General features: G+C 51.0%; 8 protein-coding genes across 8 annotated transcripts; 4 read left to right on the top strand and 4 right to left on the bottom strand.

The window, feature by feature from the left end:
- Window positions 1–1,051: 1,051 nt before the first annotated feature.
- Window positions 1,052–2,154, top strand: BU24DRAFT_350529 (vacuolar membrane PQ loop repeat protein; the record flags this gene model as incomplete). The annotated part of the gene is made up of 3 exons (XM_033523649.1): window positions 1,052–1,159; window positions 1,238–1,936; window positions 2,008–2,154. 3 exons carry the CDS (start codon window positions 1,052–1,054, stop codon window positions 2,152–2,154), a joined length of 954 nt encoding a protein of 317 aa, XP_033382051.1.
- An 862-nt stretch (window positions 2,155–3,016) lies between these two features.
- On the bottom strand, window positions 3,017–5,826 carry BU24DRAFT_424716 (glutamine-hydrolyzing asparagine synthase). The gene is made up of 9 exons (XM_033528572.1): window positions 5,714–5,826; window positions 5,525–5,543; window positions 5,366–5,416; window positions 5,285–5,310; window positions 5,204–5,230; window positions 5,112–5,147; window positions 4,910–5,058; window positions 3,460–4,856; window positions 3,017–3,385 (listed from the first exon to the last, which is right to left on the bottom strand). The coding sequence occupies exons 1-9, from the start codon at window positions 5,718–5,720 to the stop codon at window positions 3,343–3,345; spliced, it is 1,755 nt and encodes a 584-aa protein (XP_033382052.1). The 5' UTR covers window positions 5,721–5,826; the 3' UTR covers window positions 3,017–3,342.
- A 1,090-nt stretch (window positions 5,827–6,916) lies between these two features.
- Window positions 6,917–8,131, bottom strand: BU24DRAFT_349473 (VAMP-associated protein; the record flags this gene model as incomplete). The annotated part of the gene is made up of 6 exons (XM_033523605.1): window positions 6,917–7,492; window positions 7,552–7,667; window positions 7,733–7,791; window positions 7,855–7,877; window positions 7,965–8,035; window positions 8,092–8,131. The coding sequence occupies 6 exons, from the start codon at window positions 8,129–8,131 to the stop codon at window positions 6,917–6,919; spliced, it is 885 nt and encodes a 294-aa protein (XP_033382053.1).
- A 373-nt stretch (window positions 8,132–8,504) lies between these two features.
- Window positions 8,505–10,238, top strand: BU24DRAFT_424719 (uncharacterized protein). The gene is made up of 3 exons (XM_033528573.1): window positions 8,505–9,051; window positions 9,107–9,299; window positions 9,366–10,238. The coding sequence occupies exons 1-3, from the start codon at window positions 8,970–8,972 to the stop codon at window positions 10,015–10,017; spliced, it is 927 nt and encodes a 308-aa protein (XP_033382054.1). The 5' UTR covers window positions 8,505–8,969; the 3' UTR covers window positions 10,018–10,238.
- BU24DRAFT_244493 (ATP-dependent DNA helicase) lies at window positions 10,225–12,173 on the bottom strand. The gene is made up of 4 exons (XM_033522312.1): window positions 11,960–12,173; window positions 11,792–11,910; window positions 11,709–11,743; window positions 10,225–11,659 (listed from the first exon to the last, which is right to left on the bottom strand). Exons 1-4 carry the CDS (start codon window positions 12,031–12,033, stop codon window positions 10,433–10,435), a joined length of 1,455 nt encoding a protein of 484 aa, XP_033382055.1. The 5' UTR covers window positions 12,034–12,173; the 3' UTR covers window positions 10,225–10,432.
- Window positions 12,174–13,284: 1,111 nt separating this feature from the next.
- BU24DRAFT_494142 (uncharacterized protein) lies at window positions 13,285–17,653 on the top strand (the record flags this gene model as incomplete). Its single annotated transcript, XM_033534019.1, has 2 exons — window positions 13,285–13,298; window positions 13,363–17,653. The coding sequence occupies 2 exons, from the start codon at window positions 13,285–13,287 to the stop codon at window positions 17,318–17,320; spliced, it is 3,972 nt and encodes a 1,323-aa protein (XP_033382056.1). The 3' UTR covers window positions 17,321–17,653.
- A 111-nt stretch (window positions 17,654–17,764) lies between these two features.
- Window positions 17,765–19,646, bottom strand: BU24DRAFT_494143 (Fe-S cluster assembly protein dre2). Its single transcript, XM_033534020.1, has 2 exons — window positions 18,527–19,646; window positions 17,765–18,454 (listed from the first exon to the last, which is right to left on the bottom strand). The coding sequence occupies exons 1-2, from the start codon at window positions 19,272–19,274 to the stop codon at window positions 18,147–18,149; spliced, it is 1,056 nt and encodes a 351-aa protein (XP_033382057.1). The 5' UTR covers window positions 19,275–19,646; the 3' UTR covers window positions 17,765–18,146.
- Window positions 19,647–20,487: 841 nt separating this feature from the next.
- BU24DRAFT_244638 (uncharacterized protein) lies at window positions 20,488–22,207 on the top strand. Its single transcript, XM_033522313.1, has 4 exons — window positions 20,488–20,688; window positions 20,811–20,923; window positions 21,369–21,525; window positions 21,854–22,207. The coding sequence occupies exons 2-4, from the start codon at window positions 20,866–20,868 to the stop codon at window positions 22,089–22,091; spliced, it is 453 nt and encodes a 150-aa protein (XP_033382058.1). The 5' UTR covers window positions 20,488–20,688; window positions 20,811–20,865; the 3' UTR covers window positions 22,092–22,207.
- Window positions 22,208–22,881: the final 674 nt, after the last annotated feature.

A 22,881-nucleotide genomic window follows, 5' to 3' on the forward strand; every position in this document is an offset into this window, starting at 1 on the left:
CCGAGTCACACTGCCACAATGCCACTAGGTACGGCCCACGGGGGTGACTATCACTGCCACTGCCGCTACTGACTCTGATCCGCCCTCCTCACATGCCCTCCGGACTGTTTCACAGGAAAATTCCTGATTCCAAGATTCCCAACAGGAAAACCTCTCCTGCCTGTCGATCGCGTCGACCTGTTCGAGATTCGTATCAAAAAAAACCTTCCTCTGCCAATAGAGCGCGCATTCATGCCAACTCAACAACTGCCAAGTAGGTACACCATATTGCCTGCATGCATACCTTTGTGTGCCGTTGGGTTTTATTGAAGTTACCCGTTACCATTTAATTTACTATCGTGTCTCCCTACATCTAAGATGGCATGCCTGAAGGGTTCGCCTCATTTGTTCCACAGCACTGCCTTCAATAATGAGAACGGTGGCTTTACACGGTAATCTTCACACGGAATCAGAATGGCTTGTTTCGCCTTTTTCTCATGTTAATGTCTTCTCCTGGACAACAGTCTGCGTAATAATGAATTGAATGGCCTGAAATAAATGGGCAAACAATCAACATCCCTTCTCGAAACATGACGTTCATCTCCCCACCACCCAATTACGATCGGTCATTAATTCTATTGCATTAAAGCATTTACAGAGTGATCTTCAGGGTGGACAGAGTCAGACCCTCTTGGAACGGGGATGCGAAAAATTCGAGAAGCAAAATCAGATGCGGCTGATTGGCTGGCGTGGACCGGCCCTTGAAAGGACAGACCAGGCCAGGCCAAGGGAACAGGGTTGAAGTTTTGACATGCCCGGGGATGCATCCAACAAAGTGCGTCATACCACAGTGACCACACACACGTTAACAACAACCCCCGTCCTACCGAAGTACCGGCCCATCCAACCTGCATCGTCGTCGCCCTGCAGCTTTTCTCAGGTTCAAACTCGAGCATTACCTATTGTTCTCCACTCCCGGTCCATCTACTTCCCCTTAGTCACCAATACTCACGATACCCTCCCCCCCCCTGACGTACTAACTGATTGTCCTGCACCGCTCACCCATAACGCGATGCCAGACTTTGCTGTGCTGCTGGCCCAAGGCCCTCCTTTGACACACAACGAGGCTTTGTCTGGTGTTTTCGGCTCTATCTCATTGGCCTCGTGGATCTTCCTCCTGGTAAGTTTCTGATCCTCCAGAACCAACCCTGCGCATTCCAATTCCACCGAACCAAAAGCTGATAACGAGTTCGAAAAGGTCCCTCAACTCGTCGAGAACTACAAGCAGGGCTCTGCAGAGGGTATATCCCTAGCCTTTCTCACCGTTTGGTTCATTGGCGACATCACCAACCTTATCGGCGCCATCTGGGCTGGTCTCGTGCCCACAGTCATAGCCCTCGCCGTTTACTTCTGCTTCGCAGATCTCATCCTCATAACGCAATGCGTCTACTACAACGTCCTCAATGCGCGCCGGGCGGCTAGGAAGTCGGCGCGAAGTGCTGCGGCATCACAGGACAGCCCCGAGCAACCACTTCTCGGACGTCGTGATAGCAGCAACCTCGGACTCCCGGGAAGCCACCGCAGGCGAAGCTCGGCACAATCCGCACATAGCAGGAGGAGGCGAGCCAGCTCTCTCCCAAGCATTGGGGAGGAGAATGTCGGCAGCAGAGAATGGGTCAAGAACGCATTGAGCATTGCGGGCGTCTGCATTGTTGGAGCCGCAGGATGGGCCATCGCATGGAGGACCGGCGTCTGGATCCCTCAGCCCACCGATAACGATGTATCTGGCACTGATCCTGCGCTCGGCGCTCAGATCTTGGGCTACGTGAGCGCGGTGTGCTATCTCGGCGCTCGCATTCCCCAGATCATCAAGAACCAGAGGGATAGGTCTTGTGAGGGCTTATCGCTGCTGTTCTTCATGCTTTCTTTGTTGGGTAATGCCACTTACGGAGCAGGGGTACGTAGCTTCCGTGCAATGTCCCATATAAAATCTGATACAGAACATACATGCTGACAAGACATGCTTAGATCCTCTTCCACTCCCTCGAGAAGGAATACATCATCACCAACCTCCCTTGGCTCATCGGCTCTCTTGGCACCATGGTCGAGGACGTCACAATCTTCGTCCAGTTCCGCATCTTTGGAAACGGCGAGCAGACCGCTGCTATCGCCTAAGTCAACTTGATCCGCTTTCCACCCACCGAAAAGAAGAAAAATACCAAAAATATCCCGTACATGATGATCTTGGACGACTCCCCTAATCTACCTACAAAATCCGCCCACCACTCTACAATGGTCCGGCCACTTTGACGAACCTCCCAACCAAAAACATTATAGAAACGAATCCCGATAAAATCCCCTCCGTACATACAAATCACACAAAGAGCTCAGTCCCACAAAAGTTAACTTGATTTTTCTGTTTCTCTCATCGTCATCTTCTTCTATTGCCGTCATCTTGACAGGCTTGTCAACATTTAATCCTCAGTCCTCCCATTTTCCATGTGGGCTTCTTTTGGTTGTTATTGCTTTTTCTGTGGTCGATCTTTGCGATACCCAGATTTTCCCCGTTCGTCTTTCCATCTCGTTCGTTCTCTCCTGCTACGGGTTGTACACGGTTTCTCCCAGGGCTCCACGGCGTATTTTGTTCTATTTCATTCCTCGTCTTTAATCTTGGGGATTAGTTGCAAGGGTCTTTCATGGTTGGTTGGTTAGAATTGCACTCGTCTACAGTGTGTCTGTGTCTGCAGACGTCAAATCGAAAGATGCAGTTTCATCAAATCAGGCACGACCACCGACGGATTAAGTGATCAAGTTGTATATAGTTGAAGATCTCACTTGGTCCAAAAATTTGAATCCATGCATTTATCAACCTTTGCAGAAAGAATGACCCAACGGCATATTTCCACCGCCCATTGTTCGAATCCGGAATAGGAGACGATAGACCAGGTAGGTGCGAGAAGCAAATTGTGTGAAAAGGATGTCAGGACCACGAGTTCATCACTTATGCATTGCCCGTTTTGTAGTGTTCGAGGTTGAGGTTCAGTTTGAGGCCGTGAGGACATCTCATTTCGGTTATCGTTTATCCTTAATCTATAACACAAAGAACGAACAGACGACATGGACGACATGAAAGCGAGGACCTGAAAACAAGTGAAAAGAAAAGTCTAGTATCCAAACCCCTTTCTGTGAAAGAAAAGAAAAACATACACAGTCATACACTTGAGGAGAACCCCTTAGGTTGAGTAGATAAGCAAGCAGGTAATCAGTCTATTAGGCTCTTTCATTTCAGGGGAGGATTGATTCCTTTTTCGTCCTCCAACGAGACTAGCTGAGAAAGGGGGGGATTTTCGCTTTTTACATAATCTATTTCGCGTCGTCGTACTTCTGTTGATGGATGGAGATGGCACTAAATGATAGGAACAAGCATGTCAGTATTTTGGACGTCATTGTAATAAATCAGTAGCAAGAAAGGTTACGTACCGTCCGGAAGGATCAGTCTGGTTGCTCCAGGTAGGTGTCCAGCGCATAACGGTAGATGCGCAGTGAGGAGGGAAGTGCTCATCGAACATACACCTGTACCAGTAGGCCTCCTTGGAATCGGGAATGTCGTTGCCCCACTCAGGCTTGGGGTTCTTCATCATCTCATCGGTGACGTTCAATTCTGCGTTATCCTTGAGCGCGTCGATCCAGCCGTAGCCAACACCATCGGAGAACTGCTCTTTCTGGCGCCAAAGAATCTTGTCGGGAAGGTAGGGAGCGGTCTCGGGCTCGTCTGTTGTGTCAAAGGCCTTGCGGATGATGTACTTCTCGATGCGCTCCTTGGTGATCATCTTCTCTGCGGGATCGATGTTCATGGCAGTAGTGAGGAACTGCTTATCGAGGAAGGGAACACGTGCCTCGACGCCCCAGGCGGAGGTGGACTTGTTGGCACGGAGGCAGTCGGCCAAGTGGAGGTTCTCGACACGACGGACAGTCTCCTTGTGGAATGCTGCCTTGTCAGGCGCGTTGTGGAAGTAGAGGTATCCACCAAAGATCTCGTCGCTTCCCTCACCCGAGAGGACCATCTTTACTCCCATAGCTTTGATCTTACGGCTAAGCAAGAACATGGGTGTTGACGCGCGGATGGTGGTCACATCGAAGCTCTCAAGGTGGTAGATGACGTCGGACAAGGCGTTAAGACCGTCTTCAATGGTGAAAGTGAAAGTGTGATGTCTCGTTCCAAGGAAGTCAGCGACCTCCTTGGCAGCAATGGCGTCTGGCGCTCCTGGTAGACCGATGGAGAAGGAGTTCAATTGAGGCAAAATGTTGACGGTAGCAAGCTCGTCTGAGTCGTCGATACCAACAAGATGTCCCGGGGCATGACCATCCAATTCGTAGCCGTTGCCGTTGCCGTTGTCGCTGATTCGCTTCTTTGCCAACTCGTTCAATCGCAGTGTCTCGCGCTGGGCGATCGATGCAACCAAACTTGAGTCGAGACCTCCAGACAACAATACACCATATGGTACCTCAGCCATCAATCGCTTGCGGACAGCGGTCTCCAATGTTGACCTGAGCTCCTTGTAGTTTACAGGGGCGGTGGGGATGTTGGAGGGCTCGGTAAGCCATTTAGGGTCGAAGTACCGGGTCAACTTGTCTGTCTTGGAGTCATAGACATGTCCAGGAGGGAAGGAGATAATGTCGTCGCAGACGGGGTGAAGGCACTTCAACTCGGAAGCAAAGTAGACAGCACCAGGCGTCTGGCTCGATCGTCCGAGGTAGAAAGTGGTGACTCCGATGGGATCGCGAGCAGCAATGACTCGGTCGTTGGCCTTGTCGTGCAAAACCCAAGAGAACATGCCATCCAAGTGTCTTGGAGTATCAATTCCATGCTCGAGATACTGTTCTACATTAGCCAATTCGTTCCACTTCTTTCGTATGCGCCTGTTCTCACCAAAGGGATGATGACTTCGCAGTCGGAGTGGGTCTTGAAGTTATATGGGGTCTTGAGGGTCTTGCGGAGGATACGGTGGTTATAGATCTCGCCGTTGACAGCTAGAGAGATTGTGCCCTCCTCGTTGACGAGCGGCTGGGCTCCAGAGTCTGGAATTCGTGAGTCATTGTTCGTGGAAGAATATTCTCGCGTGATCGCATACCGACACCGACGATACTGAGACGCTCGTGAACCAAAACTACGAATAAATCAGTATTTTATCAATCAGGATCTTCTTGGTGGTTGGCATCTTACTCGTATCGTTGGAGATCAAGCTGCCACCTGCGTTATCTTAGTTATCGCAACCCTGGCACATGGGTGTAACGATTTACTCACTCCAATCCGGGCCCCGATGTCGGATGCTATTGCGTTTGAGTCAATGGTTTGCTACACACAATTGTCGTGATGAATACTTACGCCTTTCCAAGCTTCAAAGCCTGGGGCTTGAATTTCTGCACATCGGGGTGCCTTTGAAGAATATGTTAGTTCACTGCTCAACTGCGGGAGGCGCGATTGTTCCGTAGGCGGCGCAAGACCAAGAAGTGGCAATTGGGAGGACAAAATGAGAGCGCATACCTATAGCAGGCGAAGATTCCTAATTAAGTATGCCATGGTCAGCGTTATGAGTCCAACGATAGCGGGGATAGAATTTTGTGTGGCCCGGCTTGGTTGGATAGTAGTGTGTGAAGGGTAATGAAGATGATGATCGGAACCCCTCCAACGAAACATTCGGAAACCAGGAACAATTGGAAAATAGTAACGTACCACACATGTTGAATCTGTTTAAAAAGTTGTATGAGGTGAGGAGTCAGAGAGTAAGAAAGTGTATGTGTGAGGTGTGGGGAGGAGGGTTTTAAGTAGAAGATAGTATGCGCCCTATTGTGTTCCGCCGTTACGTCTTGGTTTAAGAAATTATTATTGAGTCAAACTGTCTGATCGGCCAGACATCGGAACCCATCCCACCATCCAACCCATGAACTACCACCAATCCGTCCACTTATCTCTACCCAGAACATTATCCACCTCTACCCGTGCTACACACCTTAAGTGCTTTTCCCTAGGCCGGGGCTACACGGTATTACAGGCATAGAGTTAGCGTCCCAATTGCATCTGCCCCACGTCCCAGGCGAGGCTCGTGGTTAGTTCCGGCAGTAGCCCGTGTGATCACCATCACCATGCATGTACTCCGTACACATTGTAAGTATTATACACGTATTATGAGGTACAGTATGCGGGTTGCATGGATGAATGAGCAATGTTCCCAAGTCCTCGTCCAGGCATGAAGACGCCTACGCCTACGCCCATGTCCATATCCACGACCATCCAGTTCTGTGGGATGCTTGCATACGCGAGAATGCAGCCCATCTCACATTGCACATCTGCATTTGACTTTACAAGTGAACCGTTACTCCGCTTACTATCTTCAATGACTGGCATGTGTGCACTGTATCCCCACGTTCACATCCACGCACATGCACTCGCACGTTGGCGGATCAACGGCCCACCAAATAGGAAGAAAAACCATTACTGGCCCCTCTGTTGGGGCGCATCTTGTCATATTATGTATATTGTAGTCACATGCTGCAACCTCTGCCGCCAACTGCACGAGTCTTTAACATTGACCATGTTCATATTGAGGAAATGTTAATACAGGAAGAGCGTGATGCCTGATTAGACGGAAACATGTTGACTCCTCCTACTCACACCCAACCCACGGATCCTGCCAACAAGAGGGAGAAAAAGGGAGGAATATGGTGTCATAAACCAAAGAAAGAAACCGATGCAGTTTCCGTGGAAATTCGAGCACGTAGAAGAGAAACAAAAAGGAAAACTGCTCTCCAGGCTGGCTCGCTCTCTATGCCCGATCCGAGTGTTTTGTTTTTTTCGAACGCCCTCGGGGAGAGAAATCATCTGACACCCCACCCTTTTTCGTCGTTGCCATGGGGAAGCAATTGCGGGGGGAGCGAATCAAAAGATGAAGTAGGCCAAAAGGAAGCTCACCAAGCACAGGCCGAACACGATCTGCACGGGAACCCCACCCGCAGGCTTTTGAGTCTCCAATGCGGTTGATGATTTCTCGCCAGAGTCGGAAAGAGGATCAGCCTTTCGCTGTCGTAGGCCGGAGCCAGACTCTGCTTGTTGGCGGAGTTTGGTGATCGTGGCTTTCGCTTCTGAAAGCTGAGCTTGCAATTCGGCGGAAGACGTGGGGACAGTGTTCGCAACACCCGCAGCTGCCGCAGCCACTGTTGATTTCAATCCGGACGAGGTAGCTGGGTTGAAGGCGGATTCCTTGGCTTCTCCTAGGTTCTTGCTATCCGACGGGCGGGACTCGGGACGAGATACGGATCCAACCGGTGCCTCAGTAGATCCGCGTTGAGGTGTAACAGCTTCTGGCGAGGGAGACGAGAGCAGTGACGGCTCGTGGAGGCTGCTCGTACCATTGGTCTTTGGCGGTGTAGCCGCAGCGTCGTCTGCTGCCAGGAAGACCACCCTGATCTTCTTCTCTTGAATGGAGTTCTTGGATGTCTGTTCCATATGTGCCCACTGTGCATGTTTACGTCAGCATTTTCCTATGTCATCGCTGTGCCGAGGAAGGATCGTACCAGAGATGCAACGTTCGTGAACTCCTTATCAGCGGTGACGAGGACGGATTGTACGAGGAATTTGTCACGGCATTTGGCATCGAGCGGTGGGTCTTCCTTCATCGCCTGAAGAAGAACTGTGACCATACGTCAGCTGCTGTAAACACCCCACGGAGAGCGCATATTGCGGGGGACTTCGTACTTGAGACTTCCACGTCTTTTCCAGGTTCGATGCGGCCCGAGTTTGGCCTCACACAGTACCTGCATTATAACATATCAGCTATGTGGGGGCGGCCGGTTGGCTGGTGAAGGATGGAAACGTACTGCTTAGGCGCGGTGGTTTTCACCTAGAGAGAACATTAGCATACATATCCACGCATGGTGCACAATCTCGAACGATGCACACGGGGTAGTGCGAGTATGATGCCACTTACCTTGAAGGCTACTGGGTCACTGTGTGGGTTCTTCAATCGCAAGGTCTGCGATACCTCCTGCTGGAACGGTCCTAATTCATCTCAGTATCTACGTTGCTGTACACCGCAATCACTCGCGAAAACATACGCTTGAAACCAAGCTCCGCAGGCTCGAGCTCGACGGACATGGCGGGTTGTTATATAGGTGTCTTGTGGTGGTGAAGGTTGGTAATCAAACAGAACGGGAGGAACGGCGTCTACGATGGTTCGACAGGGACGCGCAAGGTAGGGCACAGTATATACTGTATACAAGTAGGTCGGTAGGTAAAAGCGACGGCGATTAGAGGGGATAAGATTGTAGGGATTTCGTTTGGTGGTGGGTGTTGGTGGTGGTGGTGGAGTAGGAGGAACGAATCTGGGGGGGATCGCTTGTTGGTCTTGTGTCTTGTTTGGAGAGGTAGGTGAGTGTGAGGGAGACTGAGTGAGAGAGTAACTTGAAGTGTCCGAGCTGACCGGGAGTGTTGTGGCCCGCTTCAAGGCGGTATTTCGTCACCGGGACTGGGAGCGTTTGCCTGCTCTGCTCCAAGTGATTATTAGTGACAAGATTTGGAACAAACCATTCCATCATTTGTTACTAGGTATTCATATGCGGAGCTGGCTGATCAGGGCCCACTATGTAGTTTGAAAGCAACCCTTTCACTGGATGTACTTCTAGAGCTTCCCATTATTCACGTCGTCTCCACGTTCCACACTTGACCTTTCCGCCCTATGAGTATAAACGCGCGCGTCATTACCTACTTGGGAGGTACCTAGGCCAGATACCTACCTCCAAGCACCTCCGTGATCTCATTCCCCAAGCTTCCACCACCTTCCCACCACCACCACTTCTACCACAACCAACAAACAATAACCATCAACGCCACACTTTCTCACAAAACCTACCCCTCTGCGGACCTGTCTAGCTTACATTCAACCTTCACAACCACTCTTTAGCATACGAAATAAATCAAACGCACATCAGCCACCATGCCTTCGGATCTCGAAATGCTCGTCGACATGGGCTTCGACAAGGAACGGGCCGAGATCGCCTGCAAGCAAAGTGGCGGACGTATGTAACATCCACGACAACACTGATCAGTATGGAGTGCTAATTATGTGTACAGTCCAAGGCGCCATCGACTGGCTAGACAAGAACCAGGAGAAAAGCCTCGATGAGATCAAAGCAAGCCAGGCGAGCGCTTCGGAAGAACCCCCAGAGGTCAAACCGGGTGAGGAGCTGGCAAAGAGTCTGATCTGTGATGATTGTGGGAAGAAGTTCAGGTCTACAGCTCAGGCAGAGTTCCATGCAAGCAAATCGTATGTCTCCCCACCACTCTTCGAACTCCTCGATCATATTGTTGACTGTTCGCTAACATATACCAGCGGCCACGAAAACTTCAGCGAATCCACCGAAGAGATCAAGCCCCTCACGGAGGAAGAGAAGGCTGCACGACTTGCCGAGATGAAGGAAAGGCTCAAGGACAAGCGTGCCGCGCAGGCCGAGCAAGACAAGATCGACCGCAAGAAGAACGAACAGATCCGAATGAAGGCGACGAAGGAAAGCCAAGACATCAAAGAGGAGTTGCAGAAGAAGGAGCGTCTGAAGGAGGCACAAGCGAAGAAGCGTGAGAAGCAGGAGGAAGCAGAGGCGAGGGCACGTGTTCTGGCCAAATTGGAGGCAGACAAGGCAGAAAGGAAGCGGAAAGCTGAAGCAGAGAAAGCTGCCCGGGCTGGAAAGGCACCACCTCCTGTTGCGGAGCCATCAGTACCTACATCCTCTGGGCCTACTACTTCGAAACCCGCTTCCGCGTACACAGAGGCTAGGCTGGCTCTACAGACTTCGTCTGGACGCATAACCAAGACTTTCCCAGTCGAGACCACGCTGTTCGAGGTCGCCCATGCACTTGCACAGGAAGGCCACCAGGTCAACTCCTTCACAACAAATTTCCCAAAGAAGGTGTACGATCAGACAGATTTCGGTCTGACGTTGAAGGAGGCCGGCCTTGTACCGAGCGCAGCTCTCATAATCAAGTAAACTTACGATTTGAGAGTCACTTGATTGCGAGGCACTTTTGCGTAAGAGAGGCGTCGGTGTTTTAAAAGGAGCATGGTGTGGAAATACAGGAAAGCAATGATGACTGATGATGAACACGATTGGTATGGTTAAGGACTATGTGATCCCAATCTGACATTTGAGCAGCAATAGCTCGCCTCTTTGAGGGGATGACATGAAAATTAATGAACTCTACATTGCTCTCTCACGTTCCACATGCCTCGATGTTTAATCGAACATGGTGATGCTATGATCACGGTCCATGCGACGATGGGGACATACTATTTCTCTATTTGATCTACCACAATAACAGAGTCCCTCGATTACCAATTACAGTACTTTCTTATGCTTAACTCTAGTTTCGTTCGAGCCTGAAACCTAGTCCATGCTTATCATCTCAATCGTATTCATCAATGTCGAAGCGCCCCATCTCTTTCTGAGTAGAACACCACTCCTCGCTCGCCAACCCCTTCTCCTTTCTCCTCACTAATAACACCGGATTCTTGCACCAGTCACATGCATAATCGCACGGCGGGACTTCTTCGTCCGCGAAATAGTTCGCAATCATTCTGTGCCTGCATTGTGCGGTATTCTCGCAGTATTCGACGAGCAACTTCAAGCTCTCCGCTCGCTTCAACATCTGCTGCTTCATTGCGGCGATGTTTGCGCCCTTACTTGGTTGCCGCTGCTGGTCTCTCACCATCATGTTTGCAGCTCGATCTCGGTCTTCCCTGCCGTAGTAAAGGATGCAAGCACTGGCCTTTCCGTCTCGTCCGGCACGGCCAGCTTCCTGATAGAAGCCCTCGAAGGATTTGGGTATCTGCCAGTGGACTACGAAGCGTACGTTCTCCTTGTCGATCCCCATGCCGAATGCTGTAGTGGCAACGATGATATCGTAGCCCTCTCTGTTTTCGACCCAACCAGCAAGAGCATCTGCTCGATCTGTGTGAGGAAGTCCAGCGTGATATGGTTTCGCCCCGATGCCGTCGGCACGTAGGCGTGCGGCGAGCGCTTCGCAGTCTTTGCGGAAGAGGGTGTAGATAATACCAGGGACGCTATTGGCTCGCTGATTCTGCGATGCAAGTTGAATCGCTCGCTCCGGGTTGTTTGTTCGTCGGTCATGGGCTTTCCTTATCCAGGAGAGAAAATCGGAGTAGTGGTCTTCTTCGTCAGATTTGAAGCGGACTTCATAGTGCAAGTTTGGACGGCTGGTGGTCATTCTAAACATGCGCATTTTAGATTCATCGAGTGCAAGTGTCGTGATGATATCGTTTCGGACTCTTGCAGTGGCAGTGGCAGTCAGACATATCATTGGGACGTCGGGAAATTCGGCCTTGAAAAACGAAAGAGATTTGAAAGATGGCCGGAAGTCATGGCCCCACTCGCTGATACAATGGGCTTCATCGATGGCAATACGAGCAAGTTCTCTCTGGCTGTGGATGATTCGTAGAATGTTTCTGAAGTGGTCGCCTTCGCAGTACTCGGGAGTCACGTACAGAAGCCTCGTCAGGGGGTGGCCGCATTGGAGGTCTTCTATGATTGCCTTCTTCTTCGACTGGGTTGTGGTACTGTTGATTGTCTCCACGCGGATATTTGCTCTTCGCATCGACGCAACTTGGTTATTCTGTGAGATGACTTAGACTAACATGACCAATAGGGGACTATGCACCTACCATCAATGCCAGAAGTGGCGAGATCACGATGGTAACTTTTTTTCATGTTAGTACATAGCCATCACACAATCTAGTACACTCACTGCCAAAGTCGACTACGGCTGGTAGCTGATAGCACAGACTCTTGCCAAACGATGTCGCTGCCTGTAGAAAGACATCCTCGCCTTCTAATGTGGCTGATATGACTTCCCGCTGTAAAGGCCTTAGAAGTGAGCTTGAGAGGTTCAAAATCAGCGGAAGAATGGTATTACCTGAAAGAACGTTTACCAAAGACTCGACGAAGAGTGAAGTCTATGTCGTAGTGTCTCTTTCGCTTAACCGCCATGACTTTCAATGCCGGATCTCAGAGTCAACGTTTGTAAAATCCAGGTCAGGACAACTTTGTGAGTTCCCACGTTATTTTCCTGATTCTTTCATCCAGATTCATCGATTCCAGGAAAGACGAGTTCGTTGACGAGCCATCACATTTGCGTTGCTTGGAGAATCATAGTACACGCGAAAGACGCGTTTTTGGAAAGCACGGTCAGTATCCGATGTCACATGACCATGGTCATTTCCAAAATCGGCTGTCCCTACTATCCGTCCTCATCGAAACCCCACGCACACGTTCTTGCCCTTTTCACATGTCCATGGCGCCTTGAGGGCTACTGACCGTTCTCGCAACTATTCAGGATGTGTCCCTTGGTACACGCTATGACAAGAGTTTTCGGCTATGTGCTCTGAGGAAGTTTCCGTCCATATCATTCTCATGTGTAGTTGAACTCTGGGACTGTCACATCATATCACATCACTGCTTCTGTCGCTGACCTACATTCTGAGTTAGACTCGAGATAATGCTGCTGAGATGTTACTTTATGGCTCTGCATGTCCATTACTGTGTTGAACAGGCAACGTGAAATGAAAGGAGAATATCATATTGAGAGCTGTTTGCTCATCTGCAAGAGGCGGGAAAGGAAGACGTGCAATGACACTACTTGACCCCAATTTTGGCATGAAAATGTCCCATTTGACGCAAGAGGCAAACGTGTGAATCAAGAGGCTGGCACTGGTGCACAAACTCGGTATTGTCGAGCACGAGAGGGGGTGGAAGATCGGAAGAGGTCTCGTACATTCCCTTGGTGTCCATTTGGAAAGGGGTGGCTGCGATAGCAACCAACACCTGAGGGTCGATGAGGCTCGCGGCCCAGCCCGACCTTTGTACGGAAGCTGTAGTCCCAGCAAATGGATCGATGCAATGGCTAGAATCGACCCAGGCGACCAAGCTTGAAAATGCAATTAATGCTCAGAAAAAATGAGCGAGGCTTCCTAATAATTACGTAGTGCTGGGAGGGTCTCAGGCATGCCGAAAGGTGGCAGGATACCCAACACCCCTTGCTCGGGATACACTTACTGCGCACACCACCACCTTCATTCCTTTGGTCCTCATGTGCGAAAAGTAAGGTAGAACGCGGGTACGCGTTAGAGCGCGAGCGCAGATTCCTATATTCCAAGAAAAAGATGGCTGTATGCGACGGTAGGTTTTCAGTCGACGTTGCCCCTTCGTCCACGGAAGCACCTCACCATCTCTAATCTCGCCATGGCGACCATACGGTAAGAGCCCATATGTTACGTACGTAGTCGCTTGCATTATGTCATATACTGATCAAAATTGCAGACGGACTGCGCTGCTGTTCGTCAGTATCATCTTGATCTCTGTGGCAGGTGCAAGCCCTCCACAGGTGAATTTCCCCATCAGTTCGCAAGCTCCCCCCGTTGCTCGAGCTGGACAGCCATTTCAATTCCAGTTCGCATCAACTACTTTCGAACCTGAACCGGACAGGCTGCAATATTCATTAATAGGCAATCCGTTGTGGCTCTCAATCCATGGACACAATCGTACACTCTATGGAACGCCGAGGACTAAAGATGTTGGTACAGTGACCTTCACCATCACAGCGGCCGGAGAAGCTGGTGCAGTGGCAAACCTAGACTCTAGCCTAGTTGTCACAGAGGATCGAGGTCCTACATTGAATACAAATGTCTCGGAAGTGCTGTCTAAAGCCGGACAACTCTCAGGCCCGAAACGCCTAGCATTACTTCCAAGCCAGCCATTCGAGATAGACTTCCCAGCCGATACATTTATCAGCGAAAACAAGAACACATTTTACTTTGCGAGTCTTGACAACCACACGCCTCTTCCGTCCTGGATCAGCTTCGACGCCGATGCTATTCGATTTGCTGGTACACCTCCAGCGACCTCCATTCCACAGGTTTACGATGTTCTTCTTATGGTATCCAACCTCCCTGGCTATGCGACCGCTTCTCTATCCTTCAGCTTGGTAGTCAGCAACCACCAATTCTTCTTCAACCCTCTACAGGATACCATCACCGTCAACAAAGGTGATGAGGTGAACATCAAAGGGCTTCGCGAGCACCTGCTTCTTGATGGTTCGCCGATCTTGGACAGCGATGTCGGATCGGCCAGTGCCGACGTGCCCTCGTGGCTGAGTTTCGATGAAAACACGCTGGATGTAAAGGGGAACCCTCCATCTGGTCTCATGTCTCAGGACATTGAAATCAGCGTCATCGACAGGTTTGGAGACGCTGCTAATCATTCAATTCATCTGGTCTTTAAATCCGCTCTGTTCACAGGCGAGCTTGGCAGAATCAACATAACAGCTGGGAGATATTTCGAATACCAGATCCCATCATCTGTATTGGCCAACAAAGAAGAGCAAGTCCGCATTGATTTCGGTTCTCTCGCAAAATGGCTTGGGTTCAACTCAGCTAACCTCACCATGTCTGGTACCATACCTAAGGATCATTCACCTGTAGATACCCAGGCAACCATTATCGCAACATCGAAAGATGGCAACATGAAAGACATGCAAAGTTTCCATGTTCACATCTCAGGGTCTGATGCAGTGGGTGACGAACCGACCGGAACAGGTGCCACCGGCGAATTTGCACATCCACCTTCCAAAAGAGCAGGTGTGATCGCAGGCGCCACTGTGGGAGCACTCATTGGTGCATCCATCTTCATCGCTCTGTTGCTGGTGCTGTGTCGACGAAAAAAAAAACAAGATGGATACATCAGCCCCAGAGTACCACGAAGCCCGCGGAAAGTAGATATATCGCGACCCATCATGATTCACGATGAATGGGAACGCCACGACAATTCGTTCGACCGCGATCTGGAGAAGGCTGGTTCTAGGGAGAAAACGCCAGAGCATCCGCCACAGCTTAATCTTGACCTGGCTATGAGAAGAAAAGCTAGCCAGTCTTTCTCAAGCGATATCAGCGAAAGTGAAACCAAGATCCTAACAGCGTTCGACCGTTCCTCGTGGGGATTTAAGGATGAGGCTGGGCCATCCCATCGCCCCCATGAGTCCATGAAGATACCTACAGCCATGGCAAGACGTGAGTCCGAAAAGTCCAATGCCACGACTGCTCCAGTGCCAACACAGCGACCAAAATCAGCCGTGTATCGCGACAGTCACCACAGCTCAGGCCCTCCGGTTAATAGGCGCCTCACTGAGCTTGGCCATAGCCGTCAGACACCATCGCGAAGCAACAATAGCGTATCAGGACTCCGAAGGCCATTGAGTAACAACTCCTACAGCACTAAATCTACGAGTATACTCTCGACTGTTCCATCAGCACTACCTCAATCTCCCGCGGCAAAACATATTACGCAGTTGACAATACCAAAGGACAAGAGGCGAAGCGTCCGTCTTGTGGCATCTCCTAGCAATGCTCTGATAGATCGCAATCTGGTTGACCGACGTACAATAGATGAGAAACGACGGAGTTATATCCGAAAACGAGCATCCAACCAGTTCCCAGCACCGTTCTTTGGTGCGGACTCGGATCGAAGCTCATCGGCCGCTTACAAGTCGCCGCCTGCATTCATCAATGATTCGGAGCCGCCGTCGATGCCAGCACCGTCCCCTGAAATATCACGGGTGGCAGCAAAATCCGGCGATGGCGATGCCACGAAGTTCGAGAGAGAGTTACCAGCCAGCTTGAGGATCCGCAAACCCTCCGAGACACCCTCAGTCGAGCCCCCTCAGTCGACCATTACCTTCACAGGTAGTTTACGTAAACCTCCTACTGCCAGGTCCTTCACGAATCGATACACTACTTCGGCCATCTCAGACCAGAGGCGAGTTCAGAAGCGATATGAGCGCGCTGGTGCCCCAGTGTATCCTGGTACTGATATTCCACGAAGATCAAGCACACGACAGAGTCTTCGCGCCCAGGAGCTGAAGTCCAGTTTGAACAACTTGACAGGGAGCAAGATCTTCGACGATGCTGAGATGAGTGAGAGCGTCTACTCTACGGAAGAGGAAGACATTGAAGAGTATGAGAGAAGAACGACGATCAAAGCCGGCCAATATACTCTGCCGCCGCTGAAACTGAACTCGAGCAAGCCGAGGAGAAAGGGTAGCAAGAGGAGCAGCAATCGGGATAGCAGGAGGGACGATAAGAATGACCTCAAACGAGACACCAAGGTTGCGATCAAGAAGATCAGCGAGCGGGATCCTACCCCCTTCTCCCTGGCCCTAGAGCATGGAGGCAAGGAGAACCACTCGTCGACCTACAGCCTCGATCTGACATCCTATCACAAAGGCAAGGCGAAATCAACCCAAGCAACCCAGTCTCCCGAGCGGCCCAAGACCACAATAGCTACCACAACCCCCAGCAGACAGCGATCTAGTCGTCAGCCCCGAGCCGAGTCAAGGACAACGGCTCGATCAAGCACCGCACAGCGTGACGGAGACGCCGTCCTGAGCGACCGTCAATCACAGTACCGCAGCCGACACTCTAGGACGCAGTCTCGCTATTCCACCACCAAGCAAGGCCGCGACCGATCCCGCACCCAATCATCCGCCTATCCCTACTTCGACGCTGCCACCGCGCCCCTGACCACTCCAACAGCCGAAGAACCACCCAGCCCGAGCAAAAGCGACAAGGAAAACATCCCATCCCTCCCAGCAGACGGCTCGACAGAAGCCTCTCTAATTTCTCGTGACACGTCGGGCAATGTGCTCAACTACGCCGAGGCAGAGGACCCCACGATCGAGATACTGAACGGCTCGTCCATCGGCTTCCGCACCTCCAACGGGCGCATCAACTCTTCTGCTAGGAGAAGCCGCCTCGCCAGGTCGTTCTCGGACCAACAGGCCCAGAACCTTCCTCCTTCTGTCGGCGCGCCCTCGCGACGCAACACCGCCGTTCCGGGCACCAACAGCAACCGCAACAGCCATGCCGCGGACGCCACGATCGGCCTCGGTCTCGATCTCACGGGCGGTGGATATGCGGGTCAGCTGCCAGAACCAGAGTCCAACGTCCAACGCGGAAGAGAGCGTCTCCCTCTCAGCGTGCTCGACGATGGCAACGGTAACGGCAACGGCGATGCGATCACGCCCAGCAGCCCCGAGCATCTGAGGATCGGCGAGACGAAGGCTAAGAGGCCGATCAGCAGCGAGGTGGACGAGGAGTTGAAGGTCGGAAACAGCAGGAAGGGGAGGCGCACGTGGGGCAGGAGCATCAGGCGGATTGTGCCCAGCGGGAGCAGCAACATCTGGGGCAGCGGCGCGGGGGATAGAGAGACGAAGGCTTTCTTGTGATAGAAGCACGTTTTTGTATCTGTTGTGAGGAGGGGGAGGGGGTACAGAAGTACGGGTTAGGCATATGTTGGAAAGGGAAGATAGTTGGCAAGTGTCTGCGGCGACAGTGTATCGGTTGATGTCACAATCGGGACTCTCGACTACACTTAGATTCTTTTATACCATAGTGCTCTTCTGTGTTTTCGCTTTTTGCTTGTTAACATCTTTTCAGCTGGGAAGCTGTTTCTATGGATTTGTTTCTCCACATAAGGAGGAGGAGGGTTTGCTGGTTAGCAGAGTGCGGCGGAGTCGATGGAGATGGGAAGGAATTGGGCTGTTTAGAATATACTCGCGTTGTAGGTAGAAGTTAAAGCCTCATGGGGGAGAGAATATACTGCCTTTCTATATCATACAAGTTTGCAAAAACGTGCAGTCGACTTTGGACCCGTCATATCACTTCAACGAGTAGTGGAATTTTGGAAGAGGGTATTACATATATATATATATACCTCGCATTGTGAGTACATTGCTTTTGGAACAAAGACTATTTACCGGGTTTCGATATCGCCTGAAAAGTACTCGGTGAACCTCAAAACAATGGAGGGGGAAGAACCCCCTTACCCCGTTTATGTCCAGATGTTGGTGTTGAGAAGAAGAAAAATCGAGAACACCTTGCGCCAGTGACCCATGCAATCTTGAAGTATCCAGACCGACCGACCTAATAATGATGATGATATCATGCCACCGTCTTGACCTATGCTCCAATCCAGATGGAATGATGTGTTCGTTAAAGAAAAAGGTATTTGCAAACAAGGAGAAGTGAGAGAAAGAGTCGTCATCGTGGTCTCTATAGCTGGATGTCGTTGTTCAAGAGCCTGACTTCCTCGCCGGGCTTGAACGCTGGCAGTCCGATGTAAGGGCAGCCGTCGCAGCGGAACGCGTCTCCGAGTGCGCAATTGCCGCAGCTCCCCACCTTCCCTTGCACTGTGAAGTCGACCTCGGCCAGGTCATCCTCGCCCAGCTTCAGCGTATTGAGGGCGGTGTCCGCGGCGGTGCGCTTCTCGGCGTCTTCGGCTTCGATCTTTTCCTTCAGGCCGCAGGTGCAGTCCTTGCACGCACGTCTGCGCTTTCCTGCCTTGGGGCGACACTCGGGGGCTGTTGTGAATTGGATTAGTAATTGTTTAAGCAGATTGGAAAAATGAAGGGGAGTTGGAAAATTCCACTCACGCTGTACGATGCCGCCCAATTTGTCCTCCTCGGTGAGCAAGTCATCCTCGTCGATCAAATCATCATCTTCGCCGGTGATGATGGGATCGTCTAGGTCGTCGCTGAAGTCGACGAAACCGACAGCATAGGGCTGGACGGGCCTGGAGACCTCGGGAGACTTGCGCTTCCCATTTGAGTTCAAAGGCTTCGCATTCAACCTCAATGGCACTGAGCCATCTGGGTTTACCGTGTGCGATCCGTTGGAGCCATTTGTGCCATTGACCTCTTTGACTGCACCATTGCCGTTGGAGGAACCGTTCGTGGCTCCATTCAGGATACCGATCGCTTCCTTCTTCTTCCTTCCAAATTTCAATGGGATCATCACACTCTCGACCTCCTCAGGCTTCATCATGCCCTCAATGCCGGCAATCAGTCCGGCGAGGATGGCCTCGGTCTTCTCGGCGCCGTCGGTGACCCCAAAGACGCCATCCTGGCTCTTGAGGATACCGCCAGGCTTGAGGGCAGCTGCGACCTTGGGCATGACATGGCGACCCAATAGTTTGTGGCTCTCGCGGGTGGTACCGTCGGCGTCTGTGAGGAGGAGGACGGAGTCGTATGTGGAGGCGGGGAGCTGGACTAGGTCGGCGGCGATACGGTCGAGCATCTGCAGGTCGGTGGAGGAGCGATCATGGCTCTCGTATACTCTGTCGAGGACTTCTGGATGTGCGGATATGGAAGGCGGCGCGAGGAGGAGGGTACGTGGGGCCATGGTGGGGTTGGATCACGACTGAGCGGTAGAGGGGAAGAAGAGGTGTGTGCGGTGTGTGATCGGGAGGTAGGGGAGAATGAAGAGAGGGGTGTACGGAGTAGAAAAGACGAATGTTGAATTGTCGAAGTGGGGGGAGGGGAGGAGGGGAGGAGGGGAGGAGGGAAGGAGTTGTGTTTATGTAGTATGAGAGAGAGTGTGTGAGTGTGAGTGTGAGTGTGAGTGTGAGTGTGAGTGTGTTGTTGGGAGAAGAAGAAGATAAGGGAAGGGTAGGGTTTCTAAGCAGAAGCCAAATAAATTTCCCAGTCAATCACTCAGGCCAGTCACTCAAGTCAATCACTCAGGTCACTACTACGAGTAAGGTCAGTCTCCGCCGTCCTCGGAGAAACAACGGCCAGAAAGTCCCTGCAGTGAAGACTTACGAAGGGAAGTGGATGGTGTGATTATTTTCAGAGAGAATGACTGGGTGCCGGTTACCTTACACTTGTCCCGATACGGTATAGCACTAGAACCACCAAAAGTCTGGGGTAAGAAGAGTACGAGCAGGAAGGGGTCTGGATCTACAATATGAGACTATGAGACTATGAGAGACCATTAAGAGACTATTAGTTAACTATACTATGAGTCTGATTCATTCCCTTACACATCCGACAGTGAAGGATCATGAGTGAATGTTTCCTGTATCCATACCAAATAATAATCCTACAAGGTAAACAAATCTTCTGTAGATCACCACACTTCATTACTCCTTCCAAGTTAGCACCATGCCCCCCCCCCCATATTGTGTCTTTCCTCATCCCGCTGCGAGAACGGCAATATGACGTAGCGCCCCCTCCACCTCCGTATCGACAAGTACTTCCATGTACATATTGTACATACAATGCGCAATGAGCTTTGTACCTCGCGTTACCTTCTAGTCGTCGATCCGGAGCAACAACCGCCCACAATTCCGTCGCCATAGTTATCCGGCTTCGTCAGTACCGACTATGGACTACATACACAGTACACGCGTGCTCGACAGCTTGGGAACAGTCACACGAGCACTGCAAACAATAATGGGTACGGAGTAGTTTGCCACGTACTCTGTTCAAAGGGAAAGGGAAAGGGAAAGGGAAAGGGAAAGGGAAGAAGGGTACCTGCTCCTGCTACTCAGCTTGCAGCAAAACCCCCGCCCGCTCGCGTGAGCACGTCTTGTCTTGATGAAACCAATTCGTTATTGCTTTGTCCTACGCCATTCCCTTGCCCCCTCTTCCCCCACACGCTCACACTCACGCACCCGCAAACCGATTCAATCAGTTCATTCCTTCATCCGTCCATACTTATCCCTCCCCTCCCCTCCCCGAACATCCCAAACAAACCCATCCTAAAACAACATTGTAACTCAAGACGGCCCGCCAGAGAGCACGTTTCCTGCAAGGTACGCAACAGAACTCACCGCCCGCGCTCGGATGAAGCCACCATGAGGAGACGATCATCATTGGCCCGAGCTCCTCACACCCCAACGTGATCGATCAAGTGACTGATGATCAAATCAACCAGAACAGACGAACAGACAAAGTACGAGGGAGACAGATAAATACAAGCCAAAGCATCCATGATACGGGACAGATCATACTCGTACATAGACAGATTACGAATACCGCGACTACTAGGTACCTTGGCCATTTGATTAGTACCAGTACCTACGGCTATCTACCAAGCTACCTATACCTACCTACCTTGCCTACATCCTTCTCCTCCCCGTGCCTGACTACTTGAACCTCAACTTCCCCTCTTCTGCTACTCTCCACACCCTCCCTCTTCCTTCAATCTTACTACTACTGCTCATTCCTCTTCCAACCCAATTCAATCCAATTCAATCCATTCCATCCAACCTCCCCATCAGTAAGTCTACCTCTGCACATCATCATCATCATCATCATCATCACCATCGCTTCCCCCCCGTACCATTACCACCACTGGCGCTGTCGCAGGAGCAACCTGTCAGCTCACGCGAGCTATGTCCCTGAAGAGCGTACCTACCCCGCCATCTTATACTCCATCATCATCGTCATCATGAATGCCATCTCAATCAATCAACTAATCAATCCATCCCAGTGACCCGATCTCACAAGTATACTGATCGCGACCATGCCGGTCTCGCTGACGGTACCGCCGAAGCCGAAGAGCATCTCCCACGCTTCTTTGCTAAGTCTGGCCATGCCGGCGAGAACCCAAGCAAGACGAAGAAGGACGGCGGCGGCAAGGGAAACTGGTAAGCCTCTTGTCTATCCTTGATCATCCGGTGATGGTTGGCCTTCAACTCATCATATGCGTCACCTTCCCGTCCATTCCCCTTCCCTACGGTCCTAACCTCCCCCTACGGAATAGGGATCGTATATGGTGGATACATCGTCATCTCTCAGATCTCCAGGTGGGATCGGAGGCCCAGATGGGGACGGATGATGCTCCGATGATATCCTCATTCCACTCACTCATTCCACCTACCCCTCCCCCAATCTCCACTGTGCCCATAATCACTACACCTACCAATTGCATACTGCGTCATCTTCAGAACAGGAACTAATCTTTGGACCAATTAGGGGCCATCCAGGAGACGAGATTGAAGACTACCAATACAACATGAACAATCCGCGTCGCCGGAGCAACTCGAGCACACACCAAATTAAGGACTTCAAGACCAAGTTCGAGACCATTGAGCCCGAACCTGTCTTCGAAGAGGAGCTCCACGGGCCAATGGGCGCCGACCTTGACAAGCAAAGCACCGCCTCCACGGACAAGAGCGTCGAGGAGGAGGACGCCTCCAAGAAGTCGTCGTAGATGCCACCCTTTCTTCACCTTTCTCTCCCACCACAACTCTCCTCATGGCTCTTTCTTCGATGCACTTCGTCATCATATTCTCTGAACGGGGGACATGGTGAGCGAGGGAGATCAGGACAATGAGATCCGAGTTCACCGGGTTTGAAGGGAAGACAGGACGGGCACTAATAAACCCGACGAAACACCCAAATCGATCATGACCACACTGTAATATTTACCTTTTATCTATCCCTATGATCCAAGGGGCACACCCGAGGATCGGACATTCTGGGCTTCACCTTTCCCTTTACTTTCTTTTTCCTTCTCCTCTTTCTCGTCCACCTTTTCTAGGGGGTGGGTCATGATGAGCCAACTACTAGCCCTGTTTTTCCTCTCCCATATGTTAACGAGCACCACGAATCTTGTCAAATCAGATCGCATCAGATCGAACCGGAATTAGGGATGCCTGGGAAAACTGCCAATCTCGAATGAAATCAAATCATATCAAATCAAACCGAATCATATTAACAGTGTCTTGCGGTGCATGTGTTGTGATATGTATACCCATATATGTTTCTTGCCTCTCCCTGCCTTTGGCGGATGTGCCATGTTCAGATCAAAAGTTAGTGTCTCTCCTGTCAATTGTGATATAATAGTTGGTTGGTGTCCGAAAACGAAGAAAGAAAATGAAAAGCAAAAAGACTGAGCATGTTCGCGAAATCGTAATCGTGGTCGTCGATGCGATTCCACCCCTTCAAATTTCCAACAAGCTCGGCGACCACCTCACCAAACATTCAGCACAGTGCGACAC

The sequence above is a fragment of the Aaosphaeria arxii genome (assembly GCF_010015735.1).
Source record: "Aaosphaeria arxii CBS 175.79 unplaced genomic scaffold BU24scaffold_6, whole genome shotgun sequence".
Lineage (NCBI taxonomy): Eukaryota > Fungi > Ascomycota > Dothideomycetes > Pleosporales > Aaosphaeria > Aaosphaeria arxii.